General features: G+C 39.3%; 2 protein-coding genes across 5 annotated transcripts; one reads left to right on the forward strand and one right to left on the reverse strand.

Annotated features, from left to right (window-relative positions):
* Positions 1-7681: 7681 nt before the first annotated feature.
* Positions 7682-8609, reverse strand: LOC112024385 (uncharacterized). The gene is made up of 2 exons (XM_024057022.1): positions 8361-8609; positions 7682-8179 (listed from the first exon to the last, which is right to left on the reverse strand). The coding sequence occupies exons 1-2, from the start codon at positions 8607-8609 to the stop codon at positions 7682-7684; spliced, it is 747 nt and encodes a 248-aa protein (XP_023912790.1).
* Positions 8610-12552: 3943 nt separating this feature from the next.
* Positions 12553-18205, forward strand: LOC112024394 (putative pentatricopeptide repeat-containing protein At3g23330). 4 transcript variants are annotated; one of them, XM_065774624.1, is made up of 3 exons: positions 12553-15537; positions 16018-16142; positions 16809-18205. In XM_065774624.1, the coding sequence occupies exon 1, from the start codon at positions 12672-12674 to the stop codon at positions 15042-15044; it is 2373 nt and encodes a 790-aa protein (XP_065630696.1). In that variant the 5' UTR covers positions 12553-12671; the 3' UTR covers positions 15045-15537; positions 16018-16142; positions 16809-18205. The 4 variants fall into 4 exon arrangements, with proteins under 4 accessions (XP_065630696.1, XP_023912801.1, XP_023912800.1 ...); XM_024057033.2 differs by having other exon boundaries at positions 16837-18204; XM_024057032.2 differs by having other exon boundaries at positions 16018-16126; positions 16837-18204.
* The last annotated feature ends 245 nt before the right edge of the window (positions 18206-18450 follow it).

Consider the following 18450-nt stretch of genomic DNA (forward strand, 5'->3'; position numbering starts at 1 on the left):
TATATACATTAATAGGTTGTAATAATGATGTTTGAGTTTGGAGAATATTTTTTCATAAAGTGAAAATTCGAAATTAGACATTTTCGATCGGTCGAAGCTTTGGGTTGATCGATCGAAATGGTAAGAAAATAATCTTGGAGTTTTTAGATGTCTCGATTTGTGTTTGACCGATCGAAAAGAGCATTCAATCAATCGAAAGTAACTTTCGACCGATTGAAAATCGTGAATCAGGATTTTCTGCAAAATTTTCAGATGACTGTTCAGAGAATTTGAAGAGGTTTCAAGCCTAGTGAACGGTTTTATGAAAGATTTGACTCTCCATATGTGCTTTTTGATGAAACATAACCTTATGGGTATAAATAGAGGCTTATGTTAATTTCATAAAATAGTAAGTTAGAGAGAAACACAAGAAATCCTGTGATCATTTTTCAGAATTGCTATTTATAGAACCTAATATCTTGGTTGTATCTTGGGAACAAATTTGTGGTAATCCTTTAGCAACAAGTGTGGGGGGCAAATATTATCTAAGAAAAATGATATTGTGCCTCCAAGTTATTTATTTTCTATTTGTCTTTTGTGTTAACCTTGTTCTTCCATTATTACTTTGTATAACATTCCCAACAGCTACGTGTCCCCCACGTTCTATGGTGCAATGTAGATCTAAACGGCTAAAGTTTTCTAGAGTCAATAGGTGGGAAAATTACCCCTCCTTTTTCACTCCTATATAAAGGGAGGTAGGGATCATTTTCCCCACTTTTAGAAAACATTACGTTACCTTCAAAGAGGTTGCTTGAGGAGCCCAATTTCCTATACTTGTAAATGCTTTGAGCCTTTGCTTAGTGTAGAGTTTATCTTTTTTCTTTTTCTTTTTCTTTTTTCTTTATTCTTCAGAATGGGTAAATTTGCTAGCTTAGTAGACACGCTCAAGGGGAGAGAGGCTTTCGAAGCTAGGTATAACATTCTTGTAAAAGTGACTATAGAACATTGTGAACTAGGGGAGTGGTACACAAAAATGCAAATTGGGGATGTAGTTATCCCTATGATAGCCTTTATAGAAGGGGGATTAAGGATCCCTATGGATAGGGTTATGAGGGACTTCCTCAATTTTTTTAGGATCTGCCCCACCTAGTGTTCCCCAAACCTTTTCTGGGTAGTAAGTAGTGTAGCCTGACTGAACAAGAAGATGGGTGTGGCCTTAACCCATCACGACATCATCTGGGTGTATAACTGTCAAGATAGCAATGATATGGTTTTACCTTAAGACTAGGGTTTCTATGGTTAGATTGATCTCCTGTCTTCCAGAGACAAAAAAGGGCTTGGACGAGAACTTCCTGATCATCTCAAGGGACTGACTTGATGGATATCATTGCCCTATCAGAGATGAAACTCTAAGTGGGGTAATTAGGGGCCTAGGATTTTGATATCATTTCTTTTCACTGTTTTTTGCTCAATTGCCTCTTCTCGTATGCCCTGTTTTTCTGATGTACTTTTTCCCTCTCTTTTTTAACAAACAAGGAGTTCACTACGAAGAAATTCAACTTAGTGAACACCTTCGACCTCAATAGGATCCTTGAGTCTAAGATATTCTTGCACACCGATAGGCAACTTCATGCTGCTCATGTCATTCTTAGATATACCCCAATATCCACTTGCTTCCAGTCTTCGAAGAACATGATGAAGGCCAAGGATCCTCAGTTTGCCAAGATAGATGTGGTCATTAAAGGATTCATCAAATGTCCTCCCTCTGTAGGAACTCTTCTTGTTAACCTTGCTGCTCAACAAGTCGCTTAACTCATTGAGGTCGAGAAGGAGCCTATACCTTCTGAGGAGGGACCCAAAGAGGTCGTGAAGGAACCTTCATTCATGAATCTCATGGAAGATTTTGGAGTCTTTGACCGACCAAACCCGATCATAAGCCCATGAACCATCTCGAGGGCTCGGCCTACTATACAAGTTAGCATCAACTAGAAGGTTACGGGCGTGCTAGAAGGGATGGTGATCCATAAAAGATCTTCCAACCTCCTTGCTCTTTTAAAGTCTTATGTGGGGGTGGCCCCTTTTGAGACTCCCATTTCGCTAAGACCTCCAACTCCAGTCCCTCTTTAGTCTTCTCCCTTCTAACTTGCCTAGAAAAAGAGAAAAAAGGACGAGAAGCAAGGCAAGGATCCTGTAGAGGAGGGGGAGATCACATATCAACCTCCCTCTAAGCATGCTTAAAAAGCTAAAATTGCTCAGCTCCATTGAAAGAAGAGTGCCCTCGATGGTATAAGCTCCGAGGTCACCACTGAATGCTGACCAAGGGTTCCTGATTGGAATCCATAGTAGGTGCTAGATGGTCCCCCCCTCCCCTCAGATGCCTCCATAAGGGACTTTGCCAAAGGGAGGGACGGATATGTGGCCAACTCGGAAAAGCAGACACTTCTCCTACTTAGGGACATAGCCAAGCTAAGGAACCTCAAGAGGCATGATGTGTTTCTATCATTGAAGAGGGATTTGGCGTTGGTAAAAATTCTAACTCCAACCCCCATTTTTTTTTTAACTATATTTTTTTCTTCATAATAACTACTAGATTGACCCTTTCATTTTTTTTACACTGTTCAAACATCCCACGTCATCAATGAATGGGTGGACCATGTTATGACTCAGTTTGAAGAAGAGAAGTCAAAGAAATTTGTTGCTATTAAGACCTAGGCTTGACTAAGAAGAAAGCTAAGGAGACCCTTAACCTCCTAGCCGAGAGCAAAAAGGCTAAGAAGAGCTTTGAGGCTGTAGAGCTTGCGTTCAAGAAGCAAGCCCTAGAGCAACGCAGTCATCTTCAGTAGGTGGAAGAGTAACTGGCCATTGCTAGAGAAAATATTGAGGCCCTAAAGAAAGAGCTGGAGGGCAAAAAGACCGAAATTGAAAAGACTGAGTAGGCAGCCTATGAGCTTGGGAAGATAGAAACCGCGGCAGAACTTTAGGCTCAACTTAAAGAAGGCTGCTAAGGATTTTGCCAGTAGTTCTGGATTGAGGCTTTGCATGCGGCCGAGGTGAGCCCTTCATTAGAGTTGAAGAATCCAGAGAGGATCATTTTTCCTCTTGCTCTTAGGACCAAGGCTGCCAGCTCATCTACTCTAGAAACTGGTTCTTCTGCTTCGGCTCCTTAGCCTCTAGCTAAAGGTGGGCAAGAAGAACATTAGAGTGAGAAAGAGGCTGACAAGGAAACTAAGAAGTAGGGGCTAGGAATATAAGTTTAGAAAAAATTCCATTGTAATGGGATTTGCATCCCTATACCCTTTCTTATAATTAATGAAATTATTATTATTATTATTTTTTAAATGACATGTAAATAGAGCATTGCATTATTCTCTCTTTTCTCCTTCCCCTTTTCTTGTTTAAAAGAAAAATTGTCAAAGAATAGACAATTAAAGCCATCCTGAATATCTTAAGGGCTTAAGAGCCGCATCAATTTTTGGGTCTATGTGTAGAAATTAAATAAGTTGAGAGTTCGTTTAGATTATTATAGAACTAGCTTTAAGTGAGGCAAGAGTCCAAACGAATCAAACAATCGAGGCTCTGTTTAACCCCTAGCTTATCTTAGAGTGAATTTACCCAAGGGAGGCGACCCGAGGAGTTAAACCTAGCTGAGGTTCTGTTCAACCCTTAGATTACTTTTTAGAGCTAATTTACCTAAGACAAGTGACTCGATGAGTTGAACCTAACTGAGGTTTTGTTTAACCCTAAAATTATTTTTAGAGCTAATATACCCAAAGCAAGTGACCTAAGGAATCGAACCTAGTCAATATTATGTTTAACCCTTAAATTATTTTTAAAACTAATTTACCCAAGGCAGGTGACTCGAGGAGTCGAACCTAACTGAGGTTCCGTTTAGCCCTTAAATTACTTTTAGAGATAATTTACCCAAGGCAGGTGACCTGAGGATTTGATCCTAGCCAAGGTTCTATTTAACCCATAGATTACTTTTAAAGCTAAATTACCCAAGGCAGGTGACCCAAGGAGTAGAACCTAGCCAAGTTTCTGTTTAACCCTTAGTGTAAGAGGAGACCCTTTTTTGTTATAAGTTTGGTTTTGGATCTTGATAAGCCTAGTATTAGTCATGACACAATTGGACAACATAAATTTACACCATACACAAAGCATGAATAACATCAAGTTTCTTTATTAATAATAATAATATCTATATAGGTTATTTACCTTCCATGATTGGCGGAGTGAGTTTTCGTCCAAGTCTTCGAGGCGATAAGCTCTAGTTCCTACCACTGATGTGACCCGATAAGGCCCTTCCCAGTTGGGGTCTAGCTTCCCCCATATGGGATTCTTCATATTTCCTATAACCTTCCTTAGGACTAGATCCCCAGGTATAAATAATCTTGCCTTGATGCCTTTATTTATCTGAGCTTTTGCTGATAATGAGCTAACTTGACGGTGGCAATTTCCCTCCTTTCTTCAATGAAGCCAGACTAGCAGAGAGGAGTTGTTCATTCCCATTGTCGTCAAACTAGTTGATTCTCATTGTCGGGATTCTTATTTATAGGGGGATAATTGCCTTCGAACCATACGTCATAGAAAAAGGGGTTTCGCTGGTCTTTCTCCTCGGCGTGGTGCAATTACTTGCCCTTTACCTCGTCTAACCTTTTCTTTGATCCATCCACTATAACCATATTGGTAGCCTCAGCCTATCCATTACTTTGAGGGTAGACTGGTGTGGAATATCTATTTTTTATCCCTAATTCGCAACAGTATCTTATAAAAGCTTTGCTGTTGAACTAGAGACAATTGTCCGAGATGAGAGTGTGTGGTACGCCAAATCTCGTGACAATATTCTGCCAAATGAACCTCTTCATGTCCTAATCTCAGATATTGGAGAGAGATTCAACTTCAATTCATTTGGTGAAATAATCAGTCTCGACGAGGAGCCATCTATGGTTTCCAATTACTTTTGGGAATGGCCTAACAATATCTAATCCCTACTGTGCAAAAGGCCATGGACTAGAAAGAGGGTTAAGGATCCTTCCCGGCTGATGAACGTTTGGGGCATATTGCTGGCAGTGGTTGCACTTCTTAACAAACTTCTAGGCGAACTTCTCCATGTTGGGCCACCAATACCCTTGGGTAAGAGCTCTAAGCGACAAAGACCTTCCCTTGTGTGATTGCCACAGATTCCTTCATAAAGTTCTTCCAACAAAGCTTCTACTACCTTAGGATATATGCACAATAAGTATGGGCCCAAATAGGAGCGCTTGTACAATTTGTGTTTCTTGGAGAGCCAATATCGCGGGGCATTCTTTTGAATCTTCTTAGCTTCTACTCTGCCTTCGAGAAGTGTTCCATTTTTTATGAATGAGACCACTAGGTTCATCTAGCTTGGTCTGACGTGCACTACACTTACTGGTATGAGAGTTTTATTATCATGACTCGAAGTTGACAAACTTTCCACTATTATAATCCTTGGCAAACTTTCTCCTATGGAGGTGGCTAGGGTTGCAAGCGAATCAGAATGAGTATTTTTTCTCCTAGATACTTGGCTTATGGTGAAGGTTCCAAAGCTAGCCTGTAATTGCTATACCTAGCCCAAAAACCACTGCATTCTCTGATCTTTGGCTTCAAATTCTCCTTGGACCTGTCCTACTACTAGCCTTGAATCACAGAAGACTTTAATGGATTCCCCTTTTGAGTTTTTTGATAGAGTCCGGGCCAATGATGAGGGATTTGTACTATACTTCATTGTTTGTAGCCAAGAAGTCTAATCTCAAGGATTTCTCAAAGGTGATGTGTTGTAGGGAGATAATGACTGTCTCAATTCTCGAGCCCCTCTAATTAGTGGCCCCATCCACGTACAACTCCCACTGTGGTAGAGGGGATGCTGCAATAGCCATCACTTCTTTGATTAGCATATCGTGCTCCTCAGATGTCTCCTTTCTTTGCCCCTTTAGTGAATTCAACCACCAAGTCGACCATAATTTGCTAATTTATGGCTATCTGAGGGAGATATTAGATGTCATGGTCCCTCACTTTACCACTCTCCTAGTGAAATCTGACTTTTGGAGCAAAGCCTGTAAGGGAAGTTGGGTAAGGAAGACAACCGTATAGGCTTGGAAGTAATGTGGAAGCTTCTTCATGGCATGCATGATGACCAAGATGACCTTCTCCAAAGGGTGAAAATGGGTTTCTACTTCTTGGAGGGACTTGCTCACATAATAGACGGGTTTTTGCACCCCTTCTTTTGTTCGAACTACAACTAAACTAACCACATAGGTCGTAACTGTTACATAGGCATACAAGATCTCTTCTTTTTAGGTCTGGATAAGTTAAAGGATGGGCCAAATACTTCTTTAATTCCTCAAAGACCTTGTCACATTCCTCAGTCCATGCAAAATCCTTCCATTTGTGAAGCAATTGAAAGAATGGCCTACATTGGTCAGCTGACTAAGATGTAAATCTATTTAAAGCGGTGTCATTCTAGTCAGGTGTTGTACCTTTTTCGGGTTTCGAGAAGGGTGTAGACTATGAATGACCTTGATTTGATCAGGGTTAACCTTTATTTCTCGATGGGTGATCATATATCCTAAGAATTTTTCAGATCCCATTCCGAAGGAACATTTAGAGGCATTCAAGCGAGCTTGTATTTCCTTAAGACTGAGAATACTTTATCCAAATCTCCCAATTGCTCAAATACTTCTTTGCTCTTCACCACCATATCATCTACGTAGGCTTTCACATTTTTACCCAACTAGGCTTTGAACATTCTTGTCACCATCCTTTGGTATGTGGACCCAGCATTCTTTAAGCCAAATATTACTCGGTAATGGTAGTTCCCCGTTGGGGTGATGAAAGTAGTTTTTCCTAGTGGGGCAATGCTAATGGGATCTGATGATAATCCTAAAAAGCATTTAGGAAGCTCATCCGAGGATGAATAAAGGTCACATCGATGAGTTGATCGATCCTTGGAACCGAGAAGGGATCTTTGGGGCAGGCCTTATTAAGGTCGGTAAAGTTCACACACATTCTCAACTTGCCTGCTTTCTTCCTAACCACAACAGTATTGGCCAAGCATTCAGGGTAAAATACTTTCTTGATAGCTCTTACCCTTTTCAGCTTATTAGCTTCTTCTTTTACTACATTCGTGTGCTCCTTAGAGGGAACACCAAGGTTGTTGCTTCCTCGGTATTGCTGCTAGGTTCACATTAAGGTGATGACATATAAAATCCAGTTCGACTCTCGGGACTTCATACATGCTTCATGCAAAAACATCCAAGTTTTTCCTTAGGAAAGCTAGCAGTTGAACCTTTTTGGCTGACGGTAGTTATGTCCCTACTTGGAAATATTTCTCCTTGTCTGCCTTAAGGATCACTTTCTCCAATTCTTCACATTGTATATTGGCTCCCCCCGTCTCGCTCAAAACCCCCTTCTCACTTGTTGCTAATTGCTATGTAGCGAGGCTTAAGTTCAAATGACCGATCTGCAGTGCCTGATGCCTCATCGCAACAACCATGCATTGCCTTTTAACTGTTTAGCATCCCAATAACTCCCTAACGCACATTTCAGTTGGGTACTTTACTTTCACATGCAGGTTGGAGGATAAGGTCTCCATTGCATGGAGCCAAGGCCTTGTCAAAATAGTAATGTAAGGAGAATAGGCATCTACTACGATGAAGTGCACTTCAACTACCTCACTTCTCGTCTACATTGGCAACCTGATCATCCCTATGGGGGTAACTGTCTTTTCATCAAATCCAACTAAGAAGATATCGTACTTACTAAGATCCTCGGGCTTTAACCCTGGCCCTTTGTATAGATGTGGATACATGATCTCAATTCCACTTCCTTGATCTACCATAATTCTTTTCACCTTGAATCCTCCAATCTGGAGCGTAACCACGAGAGCGTCATCATGGGGCTGGAAAGTACCCACCTTATCTGTCTCAGAAAAGCCTAGGATTGGCTTATCTTTGCTCTTACTCCACTTGGACTTCTTGCGCACTTCTCTAGCAATCAGTTGTGGAGAAATGGCCATCACCCTAGATGAGGTGCCAACCTCCCTTCTTGGAGTAGCAAAAATAATGTTGATGGTCCCCAAAGGTAGGGGCGGTGTCAAATCCCTTTGGAGACTAGAGCCTAATTGCTCTCCTCGCCTAGATGGTTGGTGCCTAAATTGTTTCAACTTTCTAGCTTTAGCTAACTGATCCAAAAAAATCACACAATGTCCTACAATCTTCAGTCTATGACCTTGGTCTTGATGATATTGGCATTATAGGTTTTGGTTTTGCTTGGTGGGACCCCCCCCATCTTGTTTGGCCACTTGAAATATGATTTTTTTTTTTAATCTTCTCCAGCACCTAGTACACGGGCTCCTTGAATACAGAATTCACTGCATGTGCATTATTCTGGGGTGCTTGATTGAAAAACTCCTTCCTCAGCTTGTTGGGGCCGAAACGATTAGGCCGAGGGTCTCTTTGCTCAAGCATGAAGACCTTCGCTTTTCCATTACCCTGAGATTGGTCATCTTCCACCCTTTTGTGCTCCTCTACTCTGTCCATTAGTTGGTGCATACCCCAAGCAGGCTTCATGATAAGGGATTTTCTTAAGTCTGAATTCATAGGGAGCCCCATTCTAAAGGTTCAAACTGTCACATCATCAAAGTCTCCATCAATCTTATTGAAGAGTTCCCAATATTTGTCCAAATATATTTTCAGAGATTGCCCCTCCTTCATTGCCATAAAAAGCATGGAATCCAAGGGTTTGGGGACTCTATTGCACGTAATAAACCAGCCACTGAAAGCCCTTGTTAATTCTTTATATGACCTTATGGACCCTTCCTCTAACTCGTCAAACCATCTCATGGCCATGGGTTCGATACTGGAAGGGAAAACCTTGCACATGAAGGCCTTGTTTCTGGAGCGAATGACCATCCTTTGATTAAAATGGCTTACATGCTCCACAGGATCTATCTTTCCATTATAAATGGTGAATGTTGGCTATGTGAAATGGTGGGGCAACTTAGCATCCTCAATATAGCGAGAGAAAGGGGGTCTAGAAATTGATGCAAGGCCTTGCTCATGGCACCACCCCCAAGCTTCTTAAGGGAGGTGCTCTATGTCTTTTATGAGGATTTCTCTCTCCCCCCATCGAATGAAAGGGTGTTGCATAGATCTCAACTCATGGAATCCTAGTTCTCCGTTTATAGCCCCGCTCATCTACAGAGTTGGAACTTGGGCTTGGTAAATGGCTTGTAGACTCCTTTATATGCACCCTTTGATGAAGTCGTTGTCATAGATGACGAACCTCCACTCTGAGATCATGCATCTCCTGGTCTCTTGGAATGTGCCTTGAGGACACGGAGTGGCTTCGACTTATGTGATTTGGATTAACAGGTTTAACCCTTATGCTGGGAGATTGTGCTAGAGCTCGATCCCTTCTATGCTCAAGGTTCACAAACTCATCCCTATGCCTGGACCCTACTGACTCTTGTCCTTCACTTTGAACCATAGTTACACTTCTCCTTGAGTTTGCCATTTCTTAATCACTCAAAAATACGAGCAAGGATTTTAGGTGACCTTCCCACAGACGGTGCCAATTGTAAGGGGCGAAATCGATTATCAAGCCTAATCAAGAAAGGAATGGACTCAAAACTAGTCCTGATGCAATTAATTTGTAAAGATGGGTTATCAAGGCCAACCTTTTGAGCCTTAACTACTTCACTTAGTGATTTAAAGAAAGGAAACAGTTTAAGACAACAGTCTTAGAAGAGAATGATAGAAAGAAGAACAAGGATTCCTATTCAAGTTCTTCCTTGGGCTAGCCGAGGAATAATGGTTCTTTGGATTACACGCTTCTCGGTTATACAATTCTTGATCCCTCTCCCTTTTTCTCTCTATTTCTCCTTTTTTTATTTTTTTATTTTTTTATTTTTTTTATTTTTTTATCTCCCTTCTAGGAGGATATTCCTTACTATATATAGCTATTGGAATTGCATCCTAGCCTTCCAATTGGATGGTCATTGATCCACCCTTGAATACTTGTCCCATCGTTTTTTTGTTAGTGGTGGTGGAGTAGGATGCAGACTGTGAGGGCACTATTTAGGGGTCATTTTACCATTAATGCAGCAGGCTAAGTTGGTACAATGCATTAAATGTGGAGGTGATGGGTGCTTTATCTGGAAGCTTCCTCCTCCCATTGCTTGCACGTCTCTACTTCCTTTTTCAACCTTTAGTCATATGGCCTTGGTGGTTTGTCTACAGTGTCCCGAGGTATGCTCCTCGAGCTCTTCAGGCGGGCCGTCTTCCTCAGTTTCACTATCTAGATTATCCTTATTGTGTTGTGCTTGAGCTGATGAATAGTCAGGCCCAATTGCTCCTCGGTTCGAGCCTATAAGCTTCCCCTTCCCACAGTTGTATTGTACTAATTAATTGAACTAGACTAGTTCTTCAACTCACGTATCCCTTTAGCTACATTTCTTATATTCTATCTAACCACATTTTTTCTCGCTTTATTTTATTTTTCAATAGCCAAGAATACTTTTATAACATCACATTCAAAACCTTAAAACGATTACCCATAAATTTACTATACCTCTTGATTTCAAGGACCTTCAAAGAGAACCAACTCTAATACGAAAACAAGAAACTAAAAAAGAAAAAAAAAAAAGTAATATAGTGAGTAAAATAAATGAAAAAAAGAAAAAAAAAAAACAATTCTTGATGAAAAATTTAAAAAGAGACATGTGATAGGTGAATAAAGTAGATAATTGGGTTTTTTAAAGAACAATAAAGCTTTGTTTACATAGTTGCTTGAATATAGCAGAATTAATTGAAATTGATGCAATTAATTGAAATGGGTTGAAAGTTAAGTTAGAGTGGAATACAGGGTTGGAATCAGTTTGAAGAAAAACTTTGTCTAAAGGAAATCTCATTTTTTTCACTTGGACGAAAATGAATAAAGACACAACAATGTCCATTTGGGTAAGAATATGAAACATTTTATTAAGAATCTTGTATTTCTAACAGAAACTTCTAGTGTTTAAATCACCTGCAAAAAAGAGGGATAAATTCCATTCACATATGCTTAGATTTGAGCTAATACCAACCAACTCTCGCGAGGAGAGTGAGTGAGGAGTGGAAATGAAAATGAAGGTAAAATCAATGTGTAAAATGAATTCTGGGTTTGGGGGAAGTATTTTACGGTAAACTTAAATGTATTTTCAGTTTGATCGTAGTTTCAGGTGTAAAACATTTTCTATATTTCATTTCACTCAAAACAAACATAGCCTTACTCCTTAAGACAATTTAGAAAAATGAATAATTGATTTAACAGTTTTTTGAGACTAAATTGGCTTCAAAGTTCAAATTAGTAAGTTTTAAAAAAATTCGAACTTGATTGGCATTAGTTAGATTTTACACCCCCCCCCCCCCCAAAAAAAACTAGGGGTGTCAATTCGGGTTAGCGTGTAATTCGAACTTGATTGGCATTAGTTAGATTTTACCCCCCCCCCCCCCCCAAAAAAAACTAGGGGTGTCAATTCGGGTTAGCGTGTCGGGTTCGTGTTGTGTCAAGGTAGGGGTATTCGACTAAATGACTCAACCCTAACCCGACCCATTTGATAATCGTGTCATGATCCTTCAACCCTAACCCAACCTGTTAATAAGGTGGGTTGACCTGACCCAACCCATTTGACACACTTAATAAACAAGTCGTGTTGGGTTAACTCGAATGTAACACAACCCATTTCAACCTGCATAATATTAAATATAACATCCATCTAGAAATAATTTTTTTTACATCCCAAAAAGCAGTGCATACACTTTAAGTCTTCAACTCACATTCAAAATAATATATTTCAACAAAAATATAACATTCATCTAGAAATAAGTTCTTTACACTCCAAAAGAAATGCATACACTTCAACCCAAATTCAAAATAACAAAGTTTCAAAAAAATAAAATAACATAGTTCAACAAATATATAATATTCTTGGAACTCGCCAAATGCTAAGTATCAATATTGAAAGAATTTGAGCAAACAGTAGACTAATCCTGACTATGACCACGATTATTATCCATAGATTCTTTATTGATGCCCAAATTGATAACATCTTCCACAAGCTCATCCAATTTCATTTGTGTAAGTTCTATGCCAAAAAAGAAAAAGAAAAAAGTATTAGTAGTTCTAGGATATGTAAAGTTTCAATTTCCAATTACATTTCTTGTAAATTTTTATAATTACTCACTTTTCTTTTTTAATTTAAAATATATGTTGGATATAAAAGATATTTGACAATCTAAAATAAAATAAATATTTTTTTTTTATATGAGTTAAACGGGTTGTGTTAAGTGGGTCATTTTGGGTTGACACAAATAAATTGGCGTGTCAAACGTGTCTATTGCGGGTTACACAGGTTGACCCGTTTATGACCTGTTTCTTATTGTGTTGCTTTCGAGTTGACCCGTTTATGACCCAAACCCATTAAGACCCAACCCTAACTCGAAAAAACCCATGTTGGGTTCGTGTCGTGTTCGCGGGTTGGGTCGAACATTGACACCCCTAAAAAAAACCAAAAAAAAAAAATTCTGAAACATTTCACCCAGATTAACCGCTAGGCTCTAGTAGTAGCGTTTTCCACATCTCCATCGCCACCACCATAATGCCCGTTGACAGAATACCATCCCCTCGAACCAATGACCTCAACTCAAACCCTTCTGAAAACCCTCCTCAAAAACCCATCCACCATCAAAACCAAGTCCCAAGCCAAACAACTCCATGCCCAAATCCTCAAAACCAAATCCCCATGTTCCACTCACCTCTCTATTCTCCTCTCCATTTACTCAAACTTTAAACTTTTGCATCACTCACTTCTTGTCTTCAACGCCCTCCATTCTCCTCCCACTCTTGCTTGGAAATCCATCATCAGATGCTACACTTCCCATGGCCTTTCCCACCAATCTTTGGCTTCGTTTATCCAAATGCGGGCTTCAGGCAAGTATCCTGATTGCCATGTTTTCCCTTCTGTCCTGAAATCATGCACGTTGTTGATGGACTTGAGGTTGGGCGAGTCGGTCCACGCCTGCATTGTAAGGCTTGGTATGGATTTCGATTTGTACACTGGCAATGCGCTTATGAGTATGTATTCTAAGTTTGAAAGCATGTGTGAGAGGGGTGTGCGCCATGTGTTCGATAAAACTCCTGAGAGAAGGGAAATTGGAAAATGTAGGGAATTGAATTGTAGAATTGTGTCTGAGGAGTTAGAAAGTGAGGCAGGGATGCTATGCTTTGATCGGAATGCAAATAGAGAAAAGGGTGTTGGTGAGTCTTTGATAAACAATAATTTTGATAATGGTAATTCAAATGAATTGATAAATAATTTTGAAAAACAGATCATGGGTATTGATCATAGTGTTAACTTGAACCAAATTAAGGATGAGTTGCTTCAAATGAATGATAGTTATAAGAGAACGGGAGGCACAAGGGCTTTTAGAATGGATAGTGTGAGAAAGATTTTTGATTTGATGCCAAACAGGGATCTTGTTTCTTGGAATACTGTGATTGCAGGAAATGCACAAAATGGAATGTATGAAGAGGCTTTAGCAATGATTAGGGAGATGGGGGGTGCCAACTTGAAGCCGGATTCCTTCACTTTGTCAAGTGTCCTTCCTATCTTTGCAGAATATGTGAATGTAAGAAAGGGGAAGGAAATCCATGGGTATGCCATAAGACATGGGTTTGATGCAGATTTGTTCATTGGAAGTAGCTTAATTGACATGTATGCAAAGTGCACTCGTGTGGAAGATTCAAGTCGGGTCTTCAATCTCTTACCTCAGCGTGATAGCATTTCATGGAACTCTATAATTGCAGGGTGTGTACAAAACGGTCTGTTTGATGAAGGCTTGCAATTCTTTCAGAAAATGTTGAAGGCTAAAATTAAGCCAAGGCATGTTTCCTTTTCAAGTATCATGCCAGCTTGTGCTCACTTGACATCGCTACATTTGGGGAAGCAGTTACATGGATACATAATTAGGGGGGGATTCGATGATAACGTGTTTATAGCTAGCTCCCTTGTGGACATGTATGCCAAGTGTGGGAACATTAGGATAGCTAGGAGGATTTTTTATAAGATGGAGCAGCATGACATGGTGTCATGGACAGCCATAATCATGGGATATGCCTTGCACGGGCATGCCCATGATGCCATTGCCTTATTTAAGCAGATGGAAATGGAGGGAGTAAAACCCAACAATGTAGCTTTTGTGGCTGTGTTGACTGCCTGCAGCCATGCTGGATTGGTAGATGAAGCTTGGAAATATTTTAATAGTATGACCCAGGATTTTGGAATAGTTCCAGGCTTGGAGCATTATGCTGCTGTTGCAGACCTTCTGGGTCGAGCAGGAAGGTTGGAGGAAGCTTATAAGTTTATCTGTAACATGCATATAAGACCGACAGGAAGTGTCTGGTCAACATTGTTGGCTGCCTGTAGGGTTCACAAGACTGTTGAATTGGCAGAAAAGGTAGCTGGGAAAATATTCAGGGTTGATCCTGAGAACATGGGAGCATACATTTTATTGTCAAATATATATTCTGCTGCCAGGAGATGGAAAGATGTAGCAAATTTGAGAATCTCCATGAGAAAGAAGGGCATGAAAAAGAAACCAGCTTGCAGCTGGATTGAAGTTAGAAACAAGGTTCATGCTTTTGTGGCTGGAGATGAATCCCATCCGTATTATGAAAGAATAAATGAGGCACTGAAAGTTTTACTAGAGCAGATGGAGCGAGAGGGATATGTTCCTGACACAAAAGAGGTGCTCCATGATGTTGACGAGGAGCAGAAGAGATACTTACTGTGTAGCCATAGCGAAAGGCTTGCTATAGGATTTGGCATCATCAGCACTCCTGCAGGAACAACAATTCGAGTAACAAAGAATATTCGCGTCTGTGTGGACTGCCACATAGCGATTAAGTTTATATCAAAGATAGTTGGCAGAGAGATCATTGTGAGGGATAATAGCCGATTTCATAATTTCAAGGATGGAAGGTGTTCTTGCGGGGATTACTGGTGACATGGCATAAAGATCATGTCTATCGGATTAGACCTGAAACCATTAGAAATGGGCCGAGCTGCAGGATGATTTGGTTGATTAAAAACACACAGTTTTAAGCGTGTCAAAGAGATTGGTAGCCACCACTAACCAACCAATAAAAAAGGAATTCCTTATGGCACTGCTAGTCTGCTACCAAGCAAGCATAGGAAAATACTAAATACAACGAAACCACATTGTTGCAAAGCCTTTATCAACCAAGTTGTTGTCATCTACTTCCAACACTGCAGGAAATGACATTGTTCCTTTAAAGAACTGCATCACATATTTGGTTCAGAGAACTATCTACTGATTACCAGAAATTTCTTTCAGGAAAAAAGACATCACTCCGTTGTAGAACTGCATCACATGTTCTGTTTGGAGAACAATCTATTCATTACCTGAAAGAATTCCCACAGCAAAGTTCATTCATTCAGATAGCAATATGTATCCTATCACTCACTTATTTAACAAGGTTATCATCTTTACATGAAAATTTTTAATCGGCAGAACTGACCTATCTAATATTTGATTAAATTGCTTGGTACATGTGACTAGGTGAGGTTGCAAAAATATGCTTTGTACTGCTTGCTGTTTCTTCTGCATTCACTAGTTCATAAGATTAACTTTCAATCCCCATTTCTAGAATAAAAGTCTTTTTAAACAATTTGGTTATTTTTGTTTATTACTAAGCCTAGTATTGGCACAAGCCCCAAAAAAATTCTTGATTTTCATAAATCGGATTGGAAATCTAATAATGGTGAAAATTCAGGCTTATAACCAATAATTCCTCAAAATATTTCCATTTTTCGAAGGAAAAAAAAAAAATTCAATTGAAATCATTTTTCATTCTAAACATGGTTTCTCCATGCTACTGGATTTCTACTGGTTGCATTTCTGGAAGATTTTTCTGCTCTTAGATTTATCTTGTATGCTGATAAGATCAATATTGCAGGTTGAGTTATTTTGCGACAACTCCATAAAGACTTCAATATTTTGCTTCACCAGAAGGAAGAGATGATCTATAACAATACAATCAGAAGGAGCGAAGAACTGTTCTTGAGGTGATTTCAAATAAATGTATTGCACTGTTCCCTCCTTTGTTTGTTAATTGATAATGATTTTCTGTGTTGCATGATGGTTTTGTGTTGTTATTATTTGTTTATAAATCTGCTGAACACTGCATGAGATAATCATGTGTCAAATTTTTTATGTTTCATTTCTAAGCCTTGATTTTTATGCGATTCAAGAAATTTGTCTGATATAATTGAGGGCTTTTGGGAAGATCAAAGAACATTATACATAAGCAGTCAAATGTAGATGAGACGCAATTGGTGCTTTCTCATGTGTAACATATTGCTGTCTTATATTGTTTCCTGTAGTAAGAGGAAAAATGTCATTTTCTTTTATTATTAATTTTCTATTTATCCTTTTATATGGGCTTTTGAGGAAACCTTTTTAGACATCAAATAGCTTATTAAAATTATGAATTATCTGAACAATCTAAGCAATTTTGTTTCCAGTAAATAAAGGAAAAATGTCATTTTTTTATTATTAATTTTCTGTTTATCCTTTTATATGGGCTTTTGAGGAAACCTTTTTAGACATTGAATAGCTTATTAAAATTATGAATTATCTCAACAATCCAACCAATCTTCATAATCTATTCTTTGTTTCTCTTAGATGCTCCAGGTGAGATTAGGTTCTCTCTTTAATGAATTATTATTATTATTATATGTAATCTAGGTATTATTGGACTTCCTGTCTGTCATAGGAATGGCTGGTGCAGTTGGTTCCTCCGTTAAAACCACGGCTTTCTCCATATCTTCATCAACTTCAGCTCATCCCGATCAAGTGCATGTAAACTATTGGTGTACTCAATGTTGCTAGCCAAATTTGATTCTGAACAAAAAATGGCATAACAAAGCACATTATGATTTAAGCAACCTCATATGATCATATTACCTGTATATACACTTAAATTCTAGCAAGAACATGCATTTTTATTCCAGCATGGTTTCAGAAAGGAACCCTTCCACCCCCCACCACCATCACTTCCCCTTATTCTTATTGGACCTGGAACCAGTTTTGCAGTCACCCTTTCATGGATTTGTGGAGGATAGAACGATACAAAGTGAATCCAGTGCAACTGCTCCAGTTTTATTCTGCTTTGGTTGCCGAAGTGAGGATAGTGACTTCCTATACAAAGTTTTTTTGTTGTTGCATTCCCAAAATGGTGGGATGCTTTCTGAAGCCAAGGGTTGGAGGTTTATTGTTGCATTCTCAACAGATCAGCTACAGAAGGTGTGGGGGTCGAGTCAACCTCAGTTGGAATAGATGAATGTCACAATTAATTTTTATGTGGGAATGAAGGGATAGCTCACAATGGGAAATCCAAGGAGACCAGACCCAGAACAAGAGAGGTGATATTGGGCCCAAAAATACTCGCATATAAGATTACCTAAGTTGGTTTCTTCCTCAAACACAGACGTTCAACAGTGGAGAACTGGGAGATTTCTCTTCGGTACCCTAGTTCTCTCTCTTTGTGTATCCTTCCCAATTTTTCTGAACCCCTTCCGCTATGGGGTTTTCCCCTGTTTTTGGGATGTAAGCAATGGGCATGCTATGATAGGGGCTCTGCTCTGTCAGACATCATATTCTCTTTTTAGAATCACAGTGGGAGTATGTGTTTAGCCCACTGTTCATACTAGTCATTTCATCAATTAGTGTGTGGGCTCTTATTTTCTTCTTTTGACTTCGCCACTACAGTTATTCCTCATAATTAGTGTCATATCTTGAGGAATGTGCTTAGCCTTGGAGCATCCCCAAGCATTATGGTTCCTTGGCCATATACCTTAGGCAAGTTCTCATCGGCAAGCCAATTTCAGTGAAATTCTCCTTGGTGAGTGGCATTGGGGGCAGTGGGCAATTTATTACCCTCCCACAATACACACACACACACGTATGATGTACTTTTTGGTTTTTACTTTTTATAACTCTTGCACCTTGGTTTTTGTAACCATTTTTCAGATACATATACACGGTTCTTTTATTGATATATACATGATGTTGTGTATCTTTTCCACATGTCTTGTTCTTAATGCTTATTGATATGTGCATGTGTTTGGTTTTATTGAGCTGTTATTTGAACTTCTTATATTCCACATCGTACTTTTAATACTTCTTGTTTAAGTGCATTTCAAGAAAGACAAGTTAAAGCCAATCAAGACTAAGAACTTCGTTCTTACAAATGTCTTCCAGAGTTCTAGTTTAGATTAAGCATATTTTTCTTGTAATTTGAGTAGAATGTATTTAGGTCATTCATGTATTCTTTTATGGTTTTGTCATGGATTGCCAAATGGGGAGATTATTAGGGTCAAACATTGTA

The sequence above is a fragment of the Quercus suber genome, unplaced genomic scaffold (genome assembly GCF_002906115.3).
Source record: "Quercus suber isolate HL8 unplaced genomic scaffold, Cork oak 2.0 scaffold_95, whole genome shotgun sequence".
Lineage (NCBI taxonomy): Eukaryota > Viridiplantae > Streptophyta > Magnoliopsida > Fagales > Fagaceae > Quercus > Quercus suber.

Bases quoted from the DNA above. Each gene is read 5' to 3' on its own strand.
- LOC112024385 (XM_024057022.1), bottom strand. From the start codon at position 8,609: ATGGGGCTCCCTATGAATTCAGACTTAAGAAAATCCCTTATCATGAAG. The intron at 8,180-8,360 runs GTATTCAAGGAG...TTTTTGGATCAG, and splicing joins ATGCACATGCAGTGAATTCT to TTAGCTAAAGCTAGAAAGTT.
- LOC112024394 (XM_065774624.1), top strand. From the start codon at position 12,672: ATGACCTCAACTCAAACCCTTCTGAAAACCCTCCTCAAAAACCCATCC.